This window comes from Penicillium subrubescens (genome assembly GCF_028828155.1).
Source record: "Penicillium subrubescens strain IBT 31985 chromosome Unknown utg000001l_segment0_segment0, whole genome shotgun sequence".
In the NCBI taxonomy this organism is placed as follows: domain Eukaryota; kingdom Fungi; phylum Ascomycota; class Eurotiomycetes; order Eurotiales; family Aspergillaceae; genus Penicillium; species Penicillium subrubescens.
Window position 1 is genome coordinate 2,742,741 of NW_026643151.1, and position 21,348 is coordinate 2,764,088.

At 50.5% G+C, this 21,348-nt stretch overlaps 11 protein-coding genes across 11 annotated transcripts; 9 read left to right on the plus strand and 2 right to left on the minus strand.

Moving 5' to 3' along the window:
- Window positions 1-163: 163 nt before the first annotated feature.
- Window positions 164-2,400, plus strand: N7473_000921 (putative C6 transcription factor; the record flags this gene model as incomplete). The annotated part of the gene is made up of 2 exons (XM_057146861.1): window positions 164-454; window positions 529-2,400. The coding sequence occupies 2 exons, from the start codon at window positions 164-166 to the stop codon at window positions 2,398-2,400; spliced, it is 2,163 nt and encodes a 720-aa protein (XP_057014747.1).
- Window positions 2,401-3,112: 712 nt separating this feature from the next.
- On the plus strand, window positions 3,113-3,382 carry N7473_000922 (uncharacterized protein; the record flags this gene model as incomplete). Its single annotated transcript, XM_057146862.1, has 1 exon — window positions 3,113-3,382. One exon carries the CDS (start codon window positions 3,113-3,115, stop codon window positions 3,380-3,382), a length of 270 nt encoding a protein of 89 aa, XP_057014748.1.
- A 612-nt stretch (window positions 3,383-3,994) lies between these two features.
- Window positions 3,995-4,818, plus strand: N7473_000923 (uncharacterized protein; the record flags this gene model as incomplete). Its single annotated transcript, XM_057146863.1, has 3 exons — window positions 3,995-4,088; window positions 4,167-4,465; window positions 4,510-4,818. The coding sequence occupies 3 exons, from the start codon at window positions 3,995-3,997 to the stop codon at window positions 4,816-4,818; spliced, it is 702 nt and encodes a 233-aa protein (XP_057014749.1).
- Window positions 4,819-5,093: 275 nt separating this feature from the next.
- N7473_000924 (uncharacterized protein) lies at window positions 5,094-6,303 on the plus strand (the record flags this gene model as incomplete). The annotated part of the gene is made up of 3 exons (XM_057146864.1): window positions 5,094-5,102; window positions 5,144-5,727; window positions 5,790-6,303. The coding sequence occupies 3 exons, from the start codon at window positions 5,094-5,096 to the stop codon at window positions 6,301-6,303; spliced, it is 1,107 nt and encodes a 368-aa protein (XP_057014750.1).
- A 317-nt stretch (window positions 6,304-6,620) lies between these two features.
- N7473_000925 (putative oligosaccharyl transferase subunit Dad1) lies at window positions 6,621-7,278 on the plus strand (the record flags this gene model as incomplete). Its single annotated transcript, XM_057146865.1, has 3 exons — window positions 6,621-6,863; window positions 6,966-7,150; window positions 7,212-7,278. 3 exons carry the CDS (start codon window positions 6,621-6,623, stop codon window positions 7,276-7,278), a joined length of 495 nt encoding a protein of 164 aa, XP_057014751.1.
- A 424-nt stretch (window positions 7,279-7,702) lies between these two features.
- N7473_000926 (putative mRNA splicing factor RNA helicase (Prp16)) lies at window positions 7,703-10,668 on the minus strand (the record flags this gene model as incomplete). Its single annotated transcript, XM_057146866.1, has 3 exons — window positions 7,703-8,077; window positions 8,147-9,699; window positions 9,765-10,668. Coding segments are annotated over 3 exons (2,832 nt in total), but the record flags the coding sequence as incomplete, so codon positions are not given.
- Window positions 10,669-11,027: 359 nt separating this feature from the next.
- N7473_000927 (putative prefoldin subunit 2) lies at window positions 11,028-11,701 on the plus strand (the record flags this gene model as incomplete). Its single annotated transcript, XM_057146867.1, has 4 exons — window positions 11,028-11,067; window positions 11,135-11,225; window positions 11,369-11,561; window positions 11,669-11,701. The coding sequence occupies 4 exons, from the start codon at window positions 11,028-11,030 to the stop codon at window positions 11,699-11,701; spliced, it is 357 nt and encodes a 118-aa protein (XP_057014753.1).
- Window positions 11,702-13,322: 1,621 nt separating this feature from the next.
- N7473_000928 (nuclear transcription factor Y subunit beta) lies at window positions 13,323-14,390 on the plus strand (the record flags this gene model as incomplete). The annotated part of the gene is made up of 4 exons (XM_057146868.1): window positions 13,323-13,485; window positions 13,803-13,913; window positions 13,977-14,104; window positions 14,157-14,390. The coding sequence occupies 4 exons, from the start codon at window positions 13,323-13,325 to the stop codon at window positions 14,388-14,390; spliced, it is 636 nt and encodes a 211-aa protein (XP_057014754.1).
- Window positions 14,391-15,335: 945 nt separating this feature from the next.
- N7473_000929 (Acetamidase regulatory protein) lies at window positions 15,336-17,842 on the plus strand (the record flags this gene model as incomplete). Its single annotated transcript, XM_057146869.1, has 3 exons — window positions 15,336-15,402; window positions 15,562-16,669; window positions 16,723-17,842. The coding sequence occupies 3 exons, from the start codon at window positions 15,336-15,338 to the stop codon at window positions 17,840-17,842; spliced, it is 2,295 nt and encodes a 764-aa protein (XP_057014755.1).
- Window positions 17,843-18,317: 475 nt separating this feature from the next.
- N7473_000930 (TatD family hydrolase) lies at window positions 18,318-19,508 on the minus strand (the record flags this gene model as incomplete). The annotated part of the gene is made up of 1 exon (XM_057146870.1): window positions 18,318-19,508. One exon carries the CDS (start codon window positions 19,506-19,508, stop codon window positions 18,318-18,320), a length of 1,191 nt encoding a protein of 396 aa, XP_057014756.1.
- Window positions 19,509-19,740: 232 nt separating this feature from the next.
- N7473_000931 (uncharacterized protein) lies at window positions 19,741-21,111 on the plus strand (the record flags this gene model as incomplete). The annotated part of the gene is made up of 1 exon (XM_057146871.1): window positions 19,741-21,111. One exon carries the CDS (start codon window positions 19,741-19,743, stop codon window positions 21,109-21,111), a length of 1,371 nt encoding a protein of 456 aa, XP_057014757.1.
- Window positions 21,112-21,348: the final 237 nt, after the last annotated feature.

Sequence of the window (21,348 nt, forward strand, 5' to 3'; positions counted from 1 at the left end):
TGTAATAAGCGCTCCCCTTGCTCCAATTGTGTCAAGGCTGGTGTCGACTGCATCTTCCCCCCACCGGGCCGAGCCCCGCGCAAATCTAAGCGTCCGCCCGATGCCGAGCTGTTATCCCGCTTGCGTCGGCTCGAGGGTGTTATCGAGCATCTGAGCGGGCAAAATGCCGAGAATCCCGCGTCAGCGGCGTCAGCGTCGAGTATCTCGCCTACCCAGCCGTCTGCGACTTTCCCCCCCTCTTCCTCCAGCTCCGCCTAGCACGGTGACTGCGCCGTCGACTGCTTCTAGCTCCGCCGCACCACCGCCTGCCCAGGATTCTGGGTGCCCGTTCGAGAATGACGATCCTAAGAAGCTTGCGCCGAAGAAGTTTGAAAATGAGTTTGGGAGACTGGTTATCGATGAAGGCAGGAGCCGATACGTGAGCAATCGACTTTGGGCAAGCCTTGGGGACGAGGTATGTCATGCATTCACAGATCTCCCTGCCGATAGGCTGTGCGACAGTAGCTGATAACCCTATTTTATCCTCAGATCGAGGAGCTACAAGATATTTTAGATCACTCCTCATCCGACGAAGAGGATGTTCCCTCCCCGGAATCATCGCATTCGGGCTCCCACGACGGCTTTTTGTTCGGTTTCTATTCGCTATCGCACTCCCTCCGAGAGTTTCACCCAAATCTTCCCAAGGTGTCGATGTTTTGGGAAGCATACAGAGAAAATGTTGCGCCGCTGATAACCATCGTGCACAAGGGAACTGCTCGGACTTTGTTGGTCGAGGCAGCGCAGAACCCGGACTCTCTGGATAAGAACAACGAAGCGCTCGTGTTTGCTATCTACTTGTCGGCTATTGTCAGCTTGGGACCTGAGCAGTGTATGGCCCGGTTTGGTGAAGAGCGAAGCACTTTGGTTAAACGATATCGCTTTGCTGTTGAACAGGCCTTGTCGAGAGCTGGTCTCCTTAATACTCAGAGCTTGGTTCTTATCCAAGCAGCAGTGCTCTTCTTGATTTGCGTTCGCCGAGAGGATGACTCGAAGTTTGTCTGGTCTATGACTTCGGTCATTCTCCGCCTTGCTCAGGGACTGGGATTGCACCGAGATGGCACCAACTTTGCTCTGAAACCATATGAGACAGAGATGCGTCGACGTTTGTGGTGGCATATTTGTCTGATGGATGTTCGAGCGTCTGAAGATCATGGGACCGACCCGCAGATCAACGAAAGCATGTACGACACGCGACTTCCGTTGAATATTAATGACGACGATATCACGCCTGAAATGACCGAGGCCCCGATTGAACGCGAGGGCGTCACCGATGTCACTTTCTGTTTGATTCGTTGTGAAATTACTAGCGCACTGCGACGTGCGAATTACTCTTGTCCTGGTACCCGATTCCGCCTGGGCGAGACTGTCCCCGGCATTGAACGCTGTGAACGAATGATCCAGATCATCAGCAATCGTGTCGAGGAGCGGTACATCAAACACTGCGACATGAATATCCCAATGCACTGGGCGACAGCCACAGTGGGCCGTCTCATTCTTGCAAAGCTATGGCTGGTTGTGCATCACCCAATGACCCGAAAAGATCGCGTGCTCAATGTGTCTCAGGCCACTCGCGAGAGTTTGTTCCTGACCGCCATCGAGGTCCTCGAGTTTGGCCGCTTGTTGGAAACCGACCCGAAAACCGCCAAATGGGGCTGGCTGTTCCGAACTAACATGCAATGGCATGGAGTCGCCTTCGTTCTCTCCGAAGTCTGCGTGCGTCCAATCTGCCCGGTCACCGATCGCGCGTGGAATGCAGTTCAGGGTCTTTACTCGGATTGGGAACGTCAAGCAACACACAAAAAGGGCATGCTCTGGCGACCGCTAGCCGCATTAATGAAACGCGCGGCATCTACTCGGGCCAAGCAACAGGAAGAACTTCTTACCAATTTCGGTCCCAACCCTGCAGCCGCGGGCTATAAACCTGATCCAACCGACTTTGCATTGACACACCACCACACGCTTCCTCAAATACACATGCCAAATAATTCACCGCTCCCGTCATCGATCCCTCCATCTCAAACTCAGCAATTGCAAGAAAAACCAGATCTGAACATTGATCTAAACCAGGGGCCTTGGGAGACGTTGCAGAGCATCTTCCCTAATACAAACTTCCTGGCACCGGTCACTCTTGATAATCCTCCCATGCAAGAGCCAGTTTCGGCAGTTAACGTGCCCACAGGGTTATCCTCGTTTACTTCACCCGTGAACAACAATGGATTCACGAGTCAAGTAAATATTCCCGAAACTGCCACTCTCAATTGGGATGAATGGGACCAGGTCATGCGCGACTTCCAGATGGATGTCGAGAATGATGGTTCTGACCTTGGAAAGGGAACTCATGTTACAGAATGGTTTGCATGATTGCTTTCCCTGGCTGATGGTTGATGGTGGTCCCCCAACTCCATTCTGGAATCCTGGCGTTTCGATAGAGGTGGTCCTTTCTGGCTTTGATATCACGACGTGACGACATATGGTGTAAACGTGTTTGGTCTTTTTATGGCCAGACTTTATATTCCCCTCCACTCAATGTGCAAATATTAAATATTATCTTCTCTCTTGTCGAAGGACACATTAAATCGGAATTCAGCCAGTAACGGGGATGTAACATTTCCTAGCAGGTCACCATAAAGACACACCACACTTTGGCCTAGCGAACATGGATTAGCAGTGACGGGAGTACGGCTAGCGGGCATATGATGTAAATGGAAGTCAGATAGATTAACTAGACACCATATACATACCTGATCACCTATCAGATTACTGTGCCACTGGCTGTGATAAATTAAAGATGATCGCGTTGTACAGCCACAGCCACAGCCATCATCGTCCGCGTAAACAATGACATCATAGCTGTCTTACCGGGATCTATAACAACGTCGCGGAACCACCTCCCAACCTCCTACACTCTACATTACAACCCTGAGAATTAAATCCATTGATATTCATCAAAGAAATATTGGCCTCGAAAGTCATATATTCTGTCCAAACCACCTCATCTACAAAAAACACATCATATCACATCACATCAATATTACATCCTCCATCCTACAACGACAACTACAACCAAATCAAAATGCCAATCAACACCTCCTCCCAAGACACCGGCGTAACAGGCGCCGCCAAATTCGTCACCTCCACGCTAGGAAACACAGTCGGCGGGGTTGCACGCACCGTTGGGGGCGTGACTGGTGCTGCGACGCGTGGTGTGGGCGATACTATTACCAGTGCTACTGGCAGTGCGGGTAAACCTGTTGGTGATGCTATTGGGAGTGCGGGGACGGGGGTGGAAGATGGGGCGAAGAGGGTTGCGGGGGGTGTGGAGGATGCTGGGCAGTGGAGGTGAAGAAAAACCGGATAAGATCTGGATGAGATGTAAGGTTGATTGGGTGATGAGGGAGCTGTGATGGGAGAGAAGGATGGATTTGTATATAGTACTGTTTTGAGATCGGTTGGGAGATGTTTGGGGTTTGTATGTAGCTCCTAGGATCGATACTGAATATTTTCAATTTTGATCTATTATTGCCTCGTATCGTCTGCACGAATTGGATTGGACTCTGGCATAACCTGATCCCCGACTTTTCCTGGCCCAAGGAATGACAGGTTATATGAGCTCCAGAGTTGGTTCCATAGTTACCAATTCCCATATCTTGTATTAGGTCTCACTTACTATGGATGTGGTTTTATTACATTCATTCGGGCATGGCTATAGTCTGCCCATCACTTGATTTATCAATAGGCACCAATAATGGCCATAGACAGGAAGATTGTGACATGGAAGGAATGAGTGTGAAAATGAATTCTCAGTCAAAAATGATGCGCTGGATCTCTATCCAATCACATGATGGTGAGGCTGAGGTTGCCCCTCACTGATTTGCTTCTGCTATCTGTGACCTCGCTGATCAAAGAGACAAGAGGGAGCCTCGTATGTAAGGGCCAACGTGTGTAACCTAGAAAAATGGAGTCAGCATCATTTGGTGAGGGGAATTCCGGGGTCCAAGAGGGAGTCAATCACGCTCCCATCTCGGTCTTTTCCTCTGATCCGTCTTCGGGTAAGTCTATCTCGTAACACTGGAATTAGGTACTCTCTATGGAACACTGTTATTCCCCAGATACTAACTCAAACAAAGGTCATAGCTTTTTCTGCACCTCAAACTATGAAGCACACAAAAACATCAATCCTCCACCAGTCAAGGGTACATGTGGATGGTTTCTTAACCATCCCAAGTTTCAGGAACGGAAGAGCAACGACCATGAAAATCTCCTTCGGCTTTCTGCGGGCCCCGGCTGTAGAAAGTATGTCCTATCCAAGACACTGGTTGATGATGTTCTCCCTCGAGATACGTCAGCTATGGTATGCTATTTCTTCTTCAAGGACAATCAGGAGCAATATAGTGTGGCAACTGCAATCTGTGCTCTCCTACATCAAGTGTTCTGTGCCAAGACAGATATTTCATGAAACATGCATAACAGACAATAGTCGAAGAGAAAGAGCGATTGAAATCAAACTTTGAATCTCCGTGGAAGGCCTTGATGTCTGTGGCCCTCGATTCCAGCGGAGATATAATCTGCGTCATGGATGCTCTTGATGAGTGCCGACAGCATGATCGCGATCGACTTATACAGGAACTGGAGCGATTTTATCACATGTGTCAAAAAGGACAAAATGGCCATCTTAAGATGAAGTTTCTCGTCACCAGTCGTCCATATGGTGACATTGAACGGAGATTTGGCAAAATGACTCGTCAATTCCCATCGATCCGCCCCGCCAGAGAAGATTAATAGGAAGATATCAGCCACGAAATCGACGTGGTGATGAGTAGATGAGTTTGTGATTGAAAGAAACCTCGCCGATGATATTGGGGACGCTTTGAAGCGCCGGCTATCAGACGCCCAGAATAGGACCTATCTATGGTTGCATTTGACCCTTGATTTCCTTCGAGATTTCCACGGCCACACGAAGGCCAAGATCCTAAGGGAAATTGATAAACTCCCAGAAACTGTCGATCAGGCTTGCGAAAAAATCCTGCAGCGGTGCAACAGCAGGTATCAATAAGATGGGAAACGTCTGTTGGAAATTATTATCGCGGCACACCGGCCTTTAAAGCTATCCGAGATCGACGTTGCGCTCGAAGTTCTTCCAAGCTCTAGGAGCTTCGATGAACTCGACCTTGAAGGTTTCGTAAAACGCAAGAAGTGGATACGCGATGTATGCGGCTTGTTCGTTAGCGTCGTGAATTCACGAGTGTTTCTGATCCACCAGACTGCGAGGGAATTCTTACTGCAGCAGGGATCTGGAACGGCTGTGGCGGGTACAAGGAGACACTCCATTGACCTGCAGAATGCGCGTCTATCTCTTACAAAGCTGTGTCTTACATATCTCTGCTTTGAAGACTTCAGGATGAAGGGTCAGCAGTATCGCTTACAGTACATTCCACAGGAGGGCTTCTTGAGATACTCTGGAGCTTATTGGATGTCCCACGTGAAACGAAGTCACAATCTGGGTGGTGAATGGATCCGGAAAGTAGTCACACTGTGCGAGGCGGGATCTGAGTCTGCCTACTGGATTTCTTATCATGAAGGTTATTCTTTCTGGGAACTGTGTCGAAACCACAACACGGCTAGGCAGCAATCCTTGTTCTGGGTGGCACACTGGGCATTAACAGAGGCTGTGATTTTCCTCGTTGATGAGTAGGGTATGAAGATCACTGAAGATATGATCTGGGCTACTGCAATAAGTCAAGAAGGTGTAGTGCCGGTGCGGAAGTTTCTGCTCGACCGTACCAATATCAGATCACCCAGCCAATCGTGGAGACTGTTCCATGGAATGAGAAGAATGGCAAGGCGTTGACGCGGGTTCTCCTTGATCAACGTGGAGTAGAGATTGAGATCACCGAGGAAGTAGTCTGGAACGCTACATTAAATGAGGAGAGCGGCGAAGAGATTTTGAACCTTCTTCTCGACCGCAGAGGAGCAGAGCTCAAGATCACTCAGAAAGTACTCCGGGGTACTATGACCAACTTGCGAGATGGAAGTAGATTGATGAGGCTTCTCCTCAATCGCGGGGTAGAGATCAAGATCACCGATAAAGTATACGAACATGCCGCATCATATTGGCATGACAAGGACGAGATGATGCAGCTTCTTCGTAACCGACGAGCCGCGGATCTCAATGAGGCCGATGTCAAGGAAGCCGACGTCAAACAAGCCGATCTCAGAGCTGCAGAACCTAGAAAGGGATGGTTGTCTTATTTCTTTGGCAGTTGATCAGTCCGCATACTTGCAGAATAATGATATTTCAGCTTCCAACTTTGCTATTCAGAGAATAAAGATGTTGGTAAAGTGGGTGGACGGATGGGTTTACTTCCCCATCCACCGATGGCTGCATATCAACCACGTGACCTTCCCCGATAACGAAGCTCCCAGCTGGCATCAATTGATCTTCCTTTCCCCCACGCCATTGTGTCATTCAACAACCTTGAATCGCTTTCAAAAGTGCGGCACTCCTTTATTATCCTGCACAAGCCATACAAAAATATTTTATCCTCCACCAAACTCCGACATACCCTTCCATCTCAGCAACCATGCCTGCCAAACGACACGCGGCCTCAACTACCTCCGCGCCAGCACCTGTTACGCCCGCAACTCTCTCCTCGGGGCCCCCAACCCTCAAGACGAATGCCTCCGCGGCTGCAATTGCGCAACATGTCTGGGAGCAGTATCTTGCCACGACTTCGCAACGGACACTGCTCTTGGATGCTTTCATGGCCTTCCTAGTTCTCGTCGGTGGACTCCAGTTCTTGTACTGCGTGCTGGCCGGAAACTACGTAAGTTGATTTGAGATCCTTGCTTCAAGAATGGAAGCTTGGATACTAGCAGCTCTATTTTCTCAATTGATTTCCCAATCTTACCGTTGTTTTTATATTCAGCCTTTCAACGCCTTCCTTAGTGGCTTCAGCGCAGCTGTCGGCCAGTTCGTCCTCACGGCCAGTCTCCGTATGCAGACAAGTGATAGCGGTTCCGGATCATCCAGCAAGCCCAGCTCCAAGGGGAAGAATGCCCGTTTCGCAGACGAAGATAAAGAGGAGCAGAGCTCGGGTACCTCGCACGAGAGGTGAGTGACCCGAGGATACGGCTCTTGGATAATTGTGACTCTATACTAACGCACGGGATAGAGCTTTCGCCGATTATATCTTCGGAAGTTTGATTCTACACTTCTTCTGCATCAACTTCATCAACTAAATCTCTCGGCCCTTTCATCGCATCAAGATACTCAACTCTGCGCTTTTTCTGGCGCTGGTCCGTTCGACAAAGGGTAGGACAAATTCGATGTCTGGTGTTTAAGTTGGTCAGTGTTTTGCTACGGGCCAATTGCAGATGTACTGCTCTATCTCTGCCGATTTCTGAGAGCCGAGCTTAAATGATTTCCCTTGTATAAAATACCAATGAGAATCATGGAGTTTAGAGAATTGCTGCTGGCATGAGTTCCGATCAAGAAGCACGTAGCTCGCGGAATCGGCTCCAGATGGAAAAACGATGGGTATCTTATTTAATGACTCTGGATGCTAACCAGCAAGTCCAAAATTCTAAAATTATTTGTATGGCTTTTGTACAGAAACGTATACAAGCGGCATCCCTTGCAAGGCATGCGTAGAGGGCTCGTTACTTAAAACTGACCTGGCCTCCTCCGCCCAATGGGTTTCTTCACCACGCTGCCCCCGGAGCCACTGCTTCCAGCACCAGGCCGGGGAGATGGAGATGAAGAAGGAGTCACCCCGCCAATCTGCCTCTTGCCGCCCTGAATAACAGCAGGTCGACGGACAACTGACCGGGCTCCTCCAACCTCGACTTCAGTCTTGCGTCGCACAGTGTCGAGTCCTTTCTCGGCTTCTTTAGCCCTGGCGGCAATCGCACGAGCGTCCGCCATCTCTTGTTGGATTTGCATGCTCTTGTTGATTTCTCGCTCTTTGAAGCGACGGTCACGTTGCGAGTAGCCTTTTTCTTTCATGGAGTAGAAGACGCCACCAAGATCGGCAAGCCACTGGATAAATGCAGTCAGTAAACAGGTCATGTCCAATAATGTATGCCAGATAGATCATAGGAAGCTTACCTCGGGGTCAACGGCTGTTACAACGGACATGTACTCTCTTGCCGTTAATCTCAACTCGTGATAGACAACGAATGGAGGCGCATCGCTGAGCCCAGACAGGGCGCTTGATCTTTGCAGATACATAGACACACTGGTGCGCAGATTGAGGTACTCCTTTTCACTGCCACTGCCACCGCCTCGTCGGGCAGCTTGATGGTAGAAGCCAGAGCAAATGCATTTACGGATGACATCCCAGTCCGTACCGCAGCTAATGAGTGGCATCTTTTGCTGTGTCATGATGTCTTGGAATTGGTCACGAACTTCCTTGGCCTGCCTCAAATTTTTCGCATGGAGGAAGTGTCGAGTGCACCAGCGGTCGGAACAGCCGTTAGCCTTCCACTGTGTAAAAACATGGAGGAGAGTCAGATGGTCCGATTCGTGAACGTAGAACTTTTCATGAGCAGAATCGGCCTCCTCCTCGCGCTCCCTGGGGCGATAGAAGACGTGGGGGACGGTGAGCATAGACACAATGGTGAGCATCTCCTCACTGCAGCCATACACCTCAGAGGCCATAATGATTAGCTTGGCAAGCGCCGGGTCAGCCGGGAAAGGCGTCATGCGGCGGCCTAGTTGGGTCAGTTCACCCAGATTGTCTAGAGCTCCAAGGGCCCAAAGTTCGAAAAGGGACGTGGACATGACCTCTTGCGAGGGCGGATCCATAAAGTCGAATTCGAGAAGATCTTTCACGCCAAGGGACTTCAGCAGCAACACTGTGTTGGCAAGACTTGTGCGCTGAATTTCCGGGATCGTCTGCATGTACAGCTCATTCTTAAATGCCGCTTCCGTGTATAAGCGATAAGCCTTTCCAGGACCAGTTCTTCCAGCACGACCAGATCGCTGATTGGCATTGGCTTGGGAGATCGGGGTAATTTGAAGACTGTCCATGCCCATCTTGGGGTTGTACGTCTTGAGCTTGGAGTATCCAGGATCCACGACGTACATAATTCCGTCGATAGTCAAACTGGTTTCAGCAATGTTGGTGGCCACAATGACCTTGCGAACACCCTTGTCTGCCCTTTCGAAGACCTTGGCCTGTTGCTCTGCCGGCAATTGACTGTAAATAGGCAGTATACTGAGTTTTGGTGGATCGTTGAGCAGATTCAACCGCTCATCAATGAGTTCGCAAGTTGCTTCAATATCTTCTTGTCCAGTCATAAAAACAAGAATATCGCCGGGGCCTTGCGAGACATGGATGGTCAAGACCTGCTTAACCGCACTGTCGACATAATCTTCACAGGGGGACCTGGAAAAGTGGAGGTCCACTGGGAATGTTCTGCCAGGAATGATGAACTCCGGCGCTCCACCGAAAAAGCGCGAAAAGCGTTCTGAGTTCATCGTGGCCGATGTGACAATCAATTTGAGGTCTCTTCGTCGAGCGAGAACCTTTTTGAGAAGACCCATCAAGACATCCGTGTTCAGACCTCTCTCGTGCGCTTCATCCATGATAATGCACGAGTATTTATCCAAATCAGCCTGAGCCAAAGACTCTCGGAGAAGGACACCGTCCGTCATGTCTGTAGCAGCGCATGTTAGTAACTATGCTTATAGCCCACCGAAAAGATAAGAAATTTCAACTCACATTTGATCACAGTCTTATCGCTGGTACAATCCTCGAAACGAATAGCATATCCGACGAGATCACCGAGGTCCACTTCCATCTCTTCACTGACACGCTTCGCGACACTCATGGCTGCCACACGACGAGGCTGCGTGCATCCAATCATACCAAGCTTCGAGTAGCCGTCTTCATAGAGAAACTGAGTCAACTGCGTCGTTTTGCCAGAGCCAGTTTCACCCACAACCACAATGACTTGATTATCCCGAATCACTCGCAGGAGATCTTCACGGACCGCAAAGGCAGGAAGATATTCTCTCTGTTCGCGCAAAGTCTTGCTTTTGCTAAACAAGCTGGAGCCACCTTCGTCCTTCTTGAGATGCTTTGCAAACTTGTTTCCTCCGCGCTTGTAGACCTCCTCAACTGGCGCAGCCACCGCACTGTCACCTTCCTCCTCCTCTTTGACACCCATAAGATTTCCCAGTGTAGTACCCGCCATCGTCGTCGCATCCTGCGCCTGCCTTTGCCGCTCCCGCTGCTGTCGACGTTCCCGTACCACTTTGCTTCCCTTTCGACTGAACACAGCCATATCACTCTGGGGGTCTCGAATGGCGGAAATCGGGTCCAGCTGCGTGGTGAAGATCGTGCGGCCATCGAGGAAGGGAGGTCGAAGTTCGTGGACACTCAGATGTACTCGGGTATCCTCTTGGTCTTCGGCGAGGTTGTGCGCATGTTGAACTCCAGTTTGCTGTGCAAGGCCCGATTTCACAAGTTGTTCTCGATGCCACATCTGATCTTGGTCATGTTGAAAGTGACCCGTTCTCTGTCGCTTGGCTGGCGGCAAGCTATGGGCTGCCCCGTTGCGATCCATAATGAAAGGTATTGACCTGAGTTGTAGGTCAACACAGCAGGGCTTGAGTCGTTCGGGCGATCCTGTTGAGAGCTTGACTCTTCGCGACGTATCTCGAGATCGTGGAATTCTGAGACAAACAGATCAAACAAATGCTTATCAGTCACGTGATTAGATCACTTTGCATGTAGATCACCACGAGATCGTTGACATGCCTAGTTCTAAAATTAAGGAATAATGTATAGGTTCTTTCTCAGCAATTAGACTCAAAAGATGACGAAACAAAATTTCATTTTTGTGTAATCGCGTAGTCGGGTGGGAGAAAGTCAATCGCTACTGCCGAGCCCGCGGAAGATTAAGCAGCAGGCGCCCCGCATCGTCATCTCGACTTTTGAGCTTCCTGTGTCTCCCTGCCCCAAGTCAGCACAACCGTCACAATGTCCAGCCAACAACAAGTAGACCCGAAGAAGCAGCAGGGTGAGCCATATTCAGGCCCCTATTCCGAAGTATCTACGCGATAGCTGACACACTTCTCCCACAATAGAGCTACAGCTCCAGTACACCAACTTCAAGAACACCCTTCAACAACTAGCGCAGAAGATCGGCGACATCGAACAGGAGGCGGAGGAGCACAAGTGAGTCTATCGGAATTTCTCGCCGCAGTCGCGTTACCTACGGGGCCAGATAGGATACAATGTGGTCGGACCTGCCTCTAGGGGCAAAGATGGAGGAACGCCATTGAACACTGCAAATGCTGATTCTATTTGAATTGATACAGACTCGTGATCGAGACATTGGATCCTCTTCCCCAAGACCGCAAATGCTTCCGCATGGTCAACGGTGTTCTGGTCGAGCGTACAGTGAAGGATGTTCTGCCCACACTTAAGACAAACTCGGATGGCCTGAAGCAGGTGCTGGAGGATATGCTGAAGCAATACAAGTCGAAGCAGACGGAGTTGGATAGCTGGAAGGTGAGTCCATGTCGAATCTATCAGCGGGTGCACTTGCCAAGGGTATTCCTTGAGTACGAGGGCATTCATATCTAGACCAGTGATATTGACCATTCTTCCTCTTACAGAAGAAGAACAACATTCAGGTTGTGCAGCCTTGAAGGAAATATGTCTTGGTTGTACATTTGGATACCCGGCCTTTCCCTATAGTTGTACGTCTGCGTGCATGAGCAGGAGCAGGAGATTACTGGCGTTTGTGGGAATGGCACGAAAACTAGAGAGCCTAGCATGATTGATATCAAATCTTAATGACTTGCAAACTCAGAACCAAAGCCACTAGTGTAAATCGTTTGATGGATGAATTGCTTGGCTATCGGCAAGGTTGATTGTGGGACATTACACTTGGTATCAGTGCCCCTGATGTCACTGTTCATGCAACACTGAATTAATATATCGGATTACAACATCTAGACCAGGAACATGGATTATGCCAAATCATCATTTCATTGTAATGCTCATTGCTTTTGCATCCTTCATGCAAGCCTGGGTGCCTGACTCCCAAGCCAACCTGGTTTGTCAGGCATTAAGCACCCAACGCTCAGGCAGCTAATCTACACCGCTTAGTAGTGCTCTTTTAGGCCATGATGTAGACTAACCTTGAGTCCAAATTGAATGATGTAGTTAGAATTCGATATAATATGGTCGAGAAGAAGTGGTACCTGCTGTATCACTAGTTACACAATCTGATCCATCTTGGTGGTTGATCAGGATAGGATAGGCGTAAAAACCGGTACTGTAGTAAGTAATGCCTGAAATCTATGCCTTGTCGCCTGAGGCGGCCATGATCGGATGCTACTTGCGACGGCTGGCGGGCTCCCCTCTTCGACTCTTTGTCATTGTCATTGTCCAGCTTCATCCTCCTCAATCCGCGGAATCTAAAATCCTGCTATATTGACTGTGCAAATCCTGATCGGTGGCTGTTGTGGTCTTTGATACAGTTATATCTCCCTGCTCAATATCTACTTGGGTAAGTAGCCAACCGGCGCGCTCGTTCGGGGGCAATTCTGGTTCGCCAATTCGCTCTCTGGATGAACTGGGGACCCTCTTCTCCCAACCACCAGCGCCCGCCCTGACCCTTGTACAGACGAATCGGGATAATCAGAAAGTATACCTGATTACACCACGATACCTGTATCCTTTATCCCAAAGGTTAGCTCTACCCTTACAGCCCCGGCCCTGCACGACGTGAGTTTGGTTGGGCTCAACTCCTTTCCCAAGCCCTTGACCCACCTGCGACTCATCCCGCGTCGCATCCCGCGTCACCATCATCTCCTCCAGCTCGGCGCTCACGAGGTGTCCCTGCTCCCTAACCCCCCGCCCCCCCCCTCAAACGTGTGAAGCGCGCATAATTGGCAATCGCACTGCAGTTGCCTGTGCGACGCGATCGCGCTTCCATCACTACACTCCTCTCAATCCGCATCTGGTCTATCCCCGTTTCGGTCACGCTAATCGGGTGTCATTGCGCGCGCGTCGCAAGTACAGTCGGCTTTCGCGCATTATTGGCAAATCCCCCGCTCGGCTGACATCCTCCTCCCTGAGGCTACTGTGAAGCGGTTTGTACCCAGCCAATACAGTTCTTTCTTCATCCGACCCGGCTTGGGCTGTCTCGGAATCCGTGGTTGCGCCATCAATTAACCGAACTGACGTGGTCGTTTGCCAGCAGAGCGAACAACAAAGCTCGACGCCCAAAGGATCCGCGTGCATCTTAAACTGCTCATAATCATGTCCGAATCACAGTCGCACTCCCCCAAGGAGCATGAAGAGCCCGGGGCGCAATCCGGCGAAGAGCAAGAGCAAATGGACAAAGACCAGCAAGATGCTCAGGCACAGGGTCAGGGCGAGTTTGAGGTGAAGGAACAAGATCGGTGGCTTCCGATTGCAAATGGTTAGTTGCGTCTCCTTGCAGGTTGTCGTTCGTTTTGATTTGCGCGTACCTGACTGCTGATGGCGGACCATTGCCATTCACTCTTTCCTTTCCCCGCCTTGATCTACCATACATGTTGGAAAGCGCTATTACAATGTCCCCTTTCGACTGGTTCTCTGTGGTTTTGAATCAACATGACTCGATTGCAGACCTCCCAGAAACATCGATCTTGTCCACTTCTGTTCCTGCAATCTCATCCTTTCTTTTATCACCCACGAATGACTAAATGACAAAACATCCTTGGAGATCATGCATGTGCTAATTTTCGAGTCTCAAAGTTGCCCGAATCATGAAGCTCGCTCTCCCTGAAAATGCTAAGATCGCCAAAGAAGCCAAAGAATGCATGCAAGAGTGTGTGAGCGAGTTCATCTCGTTTATCACTAGTGAGGGTGAGACCAGGCGCCTTTCTTTTTACTTCTGGGGTGCAACATATGACTAACACGCCGCATTAGCATCCGAAAAGTGCCAGCAGGAGAAGCGCAAGACCGTCAACGGCGAGGATATCCTGTTCGCCATGACTTCTCTTGGATTTGAGAACTATGCCGAAGCCCTGAAGATCTACCTCTCCAAGTACCGCGAGGTGAGTTCAATCTGATACGTCAGTCAGTTATGTTATGCTAATCGTCTGAAAGACTCAATCTGCCCGAGGCGAAAACCAGGGCCGCCCCAGCAGCAGTGGATATGGTGCTGGTGGCCCCGTTGGCGGAGCTGGTCAAGCTCGTCCTGCTGGATTCCCAGAGGGTGCCGAGGGCGCAAACAGTATTTTGAACCCCAATTTGGATCCAGCGGATCAAGATGCAGCCGCATACGGATATCCGGCTATGGTTGGTCAACCGCACAACGGTGCTGGCGGAGAGTCTTACTAGTGGCATACCCTTCGCCTTCCCCTTCCCTGGGAGAGTTGGTATTATTAAAGGCATTGGCCACTATATGCCACTGGTGATTTTCAAGCCTTTGGCAGAAGTTTTCCACCAAGTCCATCGTCGGTTTGGATTCGATAGATGGAAGCGTGAGGCGTGTAGGCGTCCTGGGTTTCTCTCTCTGGTGTCCTATTGGTTACTTCTACTGATCTCTCTTTTGTCAATCACCTGGCCGGCAATGCTTTGGGTGTACTTGGGGGTTTGATGGAGTGATAAGGATACATTCGACACGACAGAAGTGGACCTATTCCAATCATCTTGTTTTTTCGTGCTTTCGCGGCAAGCTGGACCTGATCATTTAGGGATACTCGCCGTCTTTTACTGTTGGAGTTGTTATGGTAGTTCGGTGGATAAAGGAATCAAGAAACCCTCTGTATCTATCCTCGTTGGCCCTTCAAATCATGGGTCCTTTCATTGATCTCGATAGAAGACGACCGCTCGCGAGAAATACTTCGTCCGTTCTGATAAGCTCTATCAACGCCACCTCGACCGGCTTACAACCGGCTGCGTTTTGTAGGCCATTCCAGTGCCAAGGGCGCTTTGACTGTAGCTTTGGGGGACTTATCGGTACTTGACCAGCTTTTCCCGAATATCTCCCATGCTTTCCGACTCTTATCTCTTGTGTTGTTGAGTCTTTTTCACCGTATCCCACCATTTTAGTTACATAATCGGCGCCCTTCTCCGCACCACGTGAGACTCCACCGGACCCGATCCCGCAGTCCTCAACTTCCCGACTTTTTTCGCTTCACAGTCGCATTGATTGTCTTTTTACCCTCGGCAATCGCCTGTATTCTTCATGATGCCCTGAAGGTGCTGGGGAGAAATTGCTCACAAAATAATGCAGAGCGGTGGCCAATCTGCACATGGAATGATGTCGATGGTCCTTCTGCCATGTCTACCGCCAACGATAACGCCTCCTCGCCGCTCGCGGGCGACGGGGTGAGCAAGCGCAAACAGGGTAAGCACTTGACGAACGTCTTTTTGCCGGGTCAACACTATTGCTATCAAAATCCCAATACTGTCATGGAAAATTCCACTATTAGTCGGAATCAGATCTCCAATCCAACCCTCGGAGACTCGATCACGTTTGCTGACCAGGCGACTCGAAATCTTTTAGGCTCGGCTGCTTGCGTTCATTGTCATCGGCGCAAGGTTCGCTGTGATGCCCGTGTCGTCGGATTACCTTGTACAAACTGTCGCACCTCTGGAAAGGCCGACTGTCGCATTCATGAGAAGAAAAAGCGTCTTGCGGTGCGGTCGATCCTCGATCCCGTTCCGATCCGATCTCGGCCTCTGCCGACTTCAGAACATGTCGCCAACCCGCCGACGACAGCGGGGACACCAATGCCGCCTAGTTTTCCTACTGCTTTCCCAAGTGGACCTGGAGCTATATCCATAGCGAGCAATCAACAACATGAACATCAACCAAATTCCGGGCCCGACACATTCGGGCCGCACGACTTATCGCACGCCCACGAAGCCCACACGGAGATGGAGCAGCACCTCGTGAAACTCATCGATGAGGAAGAATCCGGCCGACGAGAGATCCAGAGAGGTGTACGCGCATTCTACGTTGGTCATGAACACTCCAATATGTCGTTCTTGATCCGCCAGCAACGAGATCGGGACGACAATGTATACCACTTCGCTAGCAACGAGATCCCACGGCGACAAATGAAGACTGGTCATGACCAGTTACTGATGGATGCGCTTACACTACCCGAGCCCGCGCTAGCGGATGAGCTAGTGCAGGCATACTTCACCTACGTTAATCCGGGGTACCCAATCGTCGACGAGGACTTGTTTATGACGCAGTACAGGAATCGGGACCCTGCAGACCCTCCGCCAATCTTGTTGCTCCAAGCGATTCTCCTAGTTGGCACGCACGTGTCTCGTCCAAAGGCAGAGCGGGATACGTTGAAAGAGATCTTCTTCCGCCGTACGAAATATCTCTTTGACAATCGCATCGAGCGGAATCGAGATATCCTCGTTCAAGCAGCATTACTCTTGACTTGGCACTCGGACAGCGCCGACGATGATGTTGCCGCAGATGCTCACTTCTGGGTCGGCGTGGCTGCACGAATTGCCACCGGGCTTGGAATGCATCGAAATCCAGTATCCAGCAGCTTTGTTACCCGCGATCGACGAATGTGGAGACGAGTCTGGTTCATCATGGTTCAATTTGACGTGATGGTCTCTCTGTCATACGGTCGCCCTCAAGCCATGTATGTGATTCTGGGACTTGGTCGAATATTGTGGATGCTAACAGAAACATTAGAAATCTGGACGATTCAGACGTCTCGCCATTAACACTGGCCGATTTCGAAAACTGCGGACCTCGGGTGCAATCCGACTTTGTGATTCATTTCACTGAGCTTTGCACTATGATCTCATATTTGATCAGAGATCGGTTTGGACTTCGTGCCACAGATGAAAGGCGAAAGGCGGTTCTCCAAGAAGCTGATGAGTCACTCGCCAATTGGTCTCTCAAGCTTCCCGATAATCTGCGCCTTCGAGCATCCGACATGGACCCGTGGTCAACTATGCTTCACTTGACTTATAACAATTTCCTTATCCTGTTGCATCGTCCGCATCCAAGAGCATCAGCATATTCGGATGATTACGGTCCACACGATGCGGAGATTTGCAGTGCTGCTGCTGGAGTCATTGCATCTATCTTTGAAGAGCTGAGGCTTAATGATCGCCTGAAGTTCCTCTGGTACACCGGCGTTCACACTCTGTTCACGGCCATGATTCAAGTCCGGGTGGAGCTCCGATTTTCCAATCCAGTCCTTGCGATCAACGCTCTACGGCGCTTCGATTCGGCGTCCTATTCTCTGCGCGAGCTGGCCGCATATTGGGTCCACGCAGGCACAATCCTACGTCTCTTCGAGGACTCCAAGCGTCTCCAAGAGGACCTCCGTTTGGCAACCACTGGCGGACACAAGCCATACGCTGCCCCGCAGCCCCAACCCCCGCCTCCACCTCCCATCAAGGCTTTGCAAGTCACGTCTCCCGCCCCTCCAACAACGATGCACACCCCACGGCCAATGTCCTATGGCGTCCCTACCCCCGACTCCACGCTTTCGCACCAGACTACCATGTCGCCGCAGGCAAACCCAGGCTTCGAGAACTGGATCACAGCACCGCTCAGACTCAACGTGGGCCCCTTGGAACGCAACGACCCCTATTCGACCGCCATGCAGGTCGACCAGATAGATCAATCTCGGGACTACCCAGACTGGCGCCAGCTCTTCTCCTTCACGGACTCCGATCTACCCGTCCCCATGGCGATGGAAGGTCTCATGGAACTAGAGGACGAATGGCGCCAGATCTATTGGCAAGATACACCCATGACAGATCTCATGCAAGATGGCGGCTGGATCCCCGGTGGCTAGTGCCATTCCATTGCTGTACATACACAACCTTTCTCCTTCCCTCCATTCCTCGCAACCCTCAATCCTCCTCGAGCTTCGGGGTCAGCTCGAACCTTTATTTTCGACCATTTTCCTTTCCACTACAACTCTGTGGCCTTACGACGAGACGAGATATGCAGGGCACTTTCTACGAGATGTTTCTAAAAAGCTTCCCACGATACCATGTCGAAAACGATCACATACCACCCTTCACCCTCATATACGTTCCGATAGAGACACACCATGTTATATAATTGCACGGATCTTTACAAGTCTGATATCGGATATAGACTTTTATTCACATTTGTTCAACTTGAGCTATCTATTTATTCTGCCAAAGCGAGTATGTCGCGCATTTACATTACACTGTATACTGCTATAGGAAGCGCTCCAAACATGCGCAACATCGGAGGTGCATGAGTACGGGTGCACAAGACCAGGCGTGATAGTCGTTATCTCATCCAAAGACGAACCGCCTCCAATTCTCCGCGAGCTGCTGCACACCTTCTCGCAGTGCCCATCCGCGCACTTCGGAGATCTGCCGCGCCGCATCTTCGAGTAGCTGATCCATCTGCGGCCCAGCGGTATGAAGATCACTTTCGATCAAGATGCGCTCTGCGGGCAACGCCTTGATCACATCAGAGACTTTCCGCGCCGATAGCCCGCTGAAGTTGATGATCGCCGAAAAGGAGAAGTAGACGTCCGACGGGTTGGACTTGTGCAGAAACTGCCGAATTGGTTCGATAGGTCCAGAGTAGGAGTGCATACAGATTCGTGGAGGGAATGGGAGTGGCGGCTGGGTATTTAGCAGCTTACTCTTATTGTTCGTGGTCTGATGGTTCTCTTGTGCATCTTCGTCTTCATCTTCATCGTCGGACAGTGCGCCTTCAGCGTCTTGTAGCTTTTCCCTTTCCCGTCGAGACAATACTACCCGTTCATGTCCTTTCCATAATTCCTTGAGCACTTCGAAGACTGCTCCATGCGATTGTACGCTATGCACTGAGACGGCACGCTGCATTTCACCTGCGAGCTGCAGTTGAGCTTTCAATACTAATCGCTGGTGATCTATTTTGACTTTGTATGGGGACAGACGACGGCCTTCCCGCGATCCTGGGGTAATTTCTTCGTCGCGATTATCAAGATCTGCTTGTGTCCAGGCCCCAGGCAATCGGAATGATTTGTCCAACCCCACCTCGCCGACGAGAGCGTTTGGAAACTGCTGCAATCGGTCTCGGGTCTCGGCTATCAGCGTGGAAAGCAATTTCGGTTGTGGGAGGCGCTTTATAAATTCAGAATCTTCGGATGGAGACGGTGTTAGGACGGCTGTGTAATGCGCATCTCTCTGTTGCGGGGTGTCTGATTGTGTGTCATCCAGGATCTGGTGTGAAAACCATGGGTGCCAGCCAAAAGCTGGAACTATTCTATCTTCCCTGATGACTTCTTTATCGCCATTGAGAGACTCCGTCGTTTGTTGAACCAGCTCTTGGTCTTCGCCCCGCGTTGCCATAATAGTCAGGGCCGTGGCCTTCATGGCGGGGATATTGGCGATCGAGGCCATCGTATCGGTCGGATGACAGTGCGCATCGTAGACGCCCAGATCCCAGGGGAATGCATCGACATTTTGAGAGAGGTCCTGGGCTATGGACATGGTGAGCTGAGAGAAGAGAAGGCACAAGTGGGGAGCTTCTTATGAGTACCTAAGTCATTAGCCCGGCCGAACCTGGATGATGTAAGTGGGCTGTCACATGCATTTTCTCCGCAATGTCTCTCGTCTCAGAGAAAGAAACAATTAAAACAAAAACAAGGTCCTCCAATACCTCGGGGGACCGAGTTTCTCTTCCTCCTCCTTTGAGGGAATATTAACCTCTCTGAGGCGCTCAATGACCTTTATGGGCGCCGTTTTCAACCTGCTGGTGTCGCTGCCGATACTGGGGCTGGTCTCCATTCCACTGGTTATATCAGCCTGGATTACCATCACTCTAGCGTTGATCACTTTGCTTGTGCAATTTTCCGTGGTCTACTTGGAAGTGGGATATGGTCTTGTCGTCAGTTTCTTTACGCTTCCAACTTCGAGTTTGTCATTTTTGCCATTTGCGGCCTCTGAGCCCGTGACGCCTGCTGCTGGGAATTCGAGGCGTAATTCGGCGCATGGCCTGATTCAATCTCGAAAGAACAATGATGACTCCCTCTTGTCCGGGTCGTTCACCGGGATCTATGATGAACCCACGAGGCATGGGAAGAAAAATTATGCTCGGAGTATGATCGAGGCGCATCACTTGCCAACCATGCCGTTCCTGGGTCTACCAGTCAGCGGCGATGAGCGACGAGACTTTGAAGGCGTGGGAGGTTGGCGCTCATATCGGAATCCATCACAAGTTTCAAGACCTCGAACCTCTCATTCAGCACAAGAAAAGCCATTCAGCTCCCCATCATCTTCATCTGCACATAGTGTCAACGGCGAGGTCGAACTAGAGCGTGATGTCGACGCTGATGAACTTGCATGGCTATCATTGAACTATCGCCTGGAACTACCATCACAAGTTGTAACACTAGGGGCTGGGTCTAATGCACCTTCTAATGGGCATAGTCCGACTAACGGGGATTTCATCGATCCTCGCAATGGAGGCTCCTTCCAAGCATTAGCTTCTTCAACTTCCCGATTCCAAAACACAAATTCCCAACATCGCCCTGGCCCGCGACATCACCACCGCTCTCACACAACCTCAGCACTTACAACCTTCGAACGCCGCACAGGCGGTGGTCTCTCCATTGCACTCTCAACTCGGCCAGATCACACGAATCGTGCACTATCACCCTCCGCCTCTCGAGTCGCACCATTCATGACTCCACAACCCTACTCACCCACACAAACACGCCAATCCACACGCATGCTGCCCAGTGGTACAAATCACTCAAATGCCTATCTCTCCAGCTCCGCAGACGCCGCAAGCTCTGGCTTCCTCGGGGGCAGTGGTGGAAGTTTCGGATCAGGAAGTGGTGGGTACTTTGCTCTGCAGCGGCCGGGCAATGGGAGTCATTATATGCCTCCACTTTCGGCGATAGACACGCCTAGCCGGAGTGGGTCTACGACTCCGGGGACGGGTGTGTCGAATGAGGATCGGGATGCTTCGTCTCTGGGGTTCACGCGGCTGATGGCTCATTATCCTACTAGTGTGAGACATCGGAGACGGAGTATTGCCGGTCCTCATTCGAGGGTGAGCACTATTGGTGAACATACTGGTGATGCTTGACAAGGTCAGAAGCACCATTCGATGAAATTTCCAATTGCATAGCATTGTATATACTGGCATCAATTGAAATTGAACATAAGTACAAAGACAGTGTGGGATCTGTGTTCACAAATCTATGTCTAATAGAATATATTACGGGGAATGAGTGGTTCTGTAGCAGAAAAACAGAAACAGAAACCCATCCCGAAAGGACAAATCCACAAAACTCCAACAAGAGGAAGGAAAAAACAGAGTACC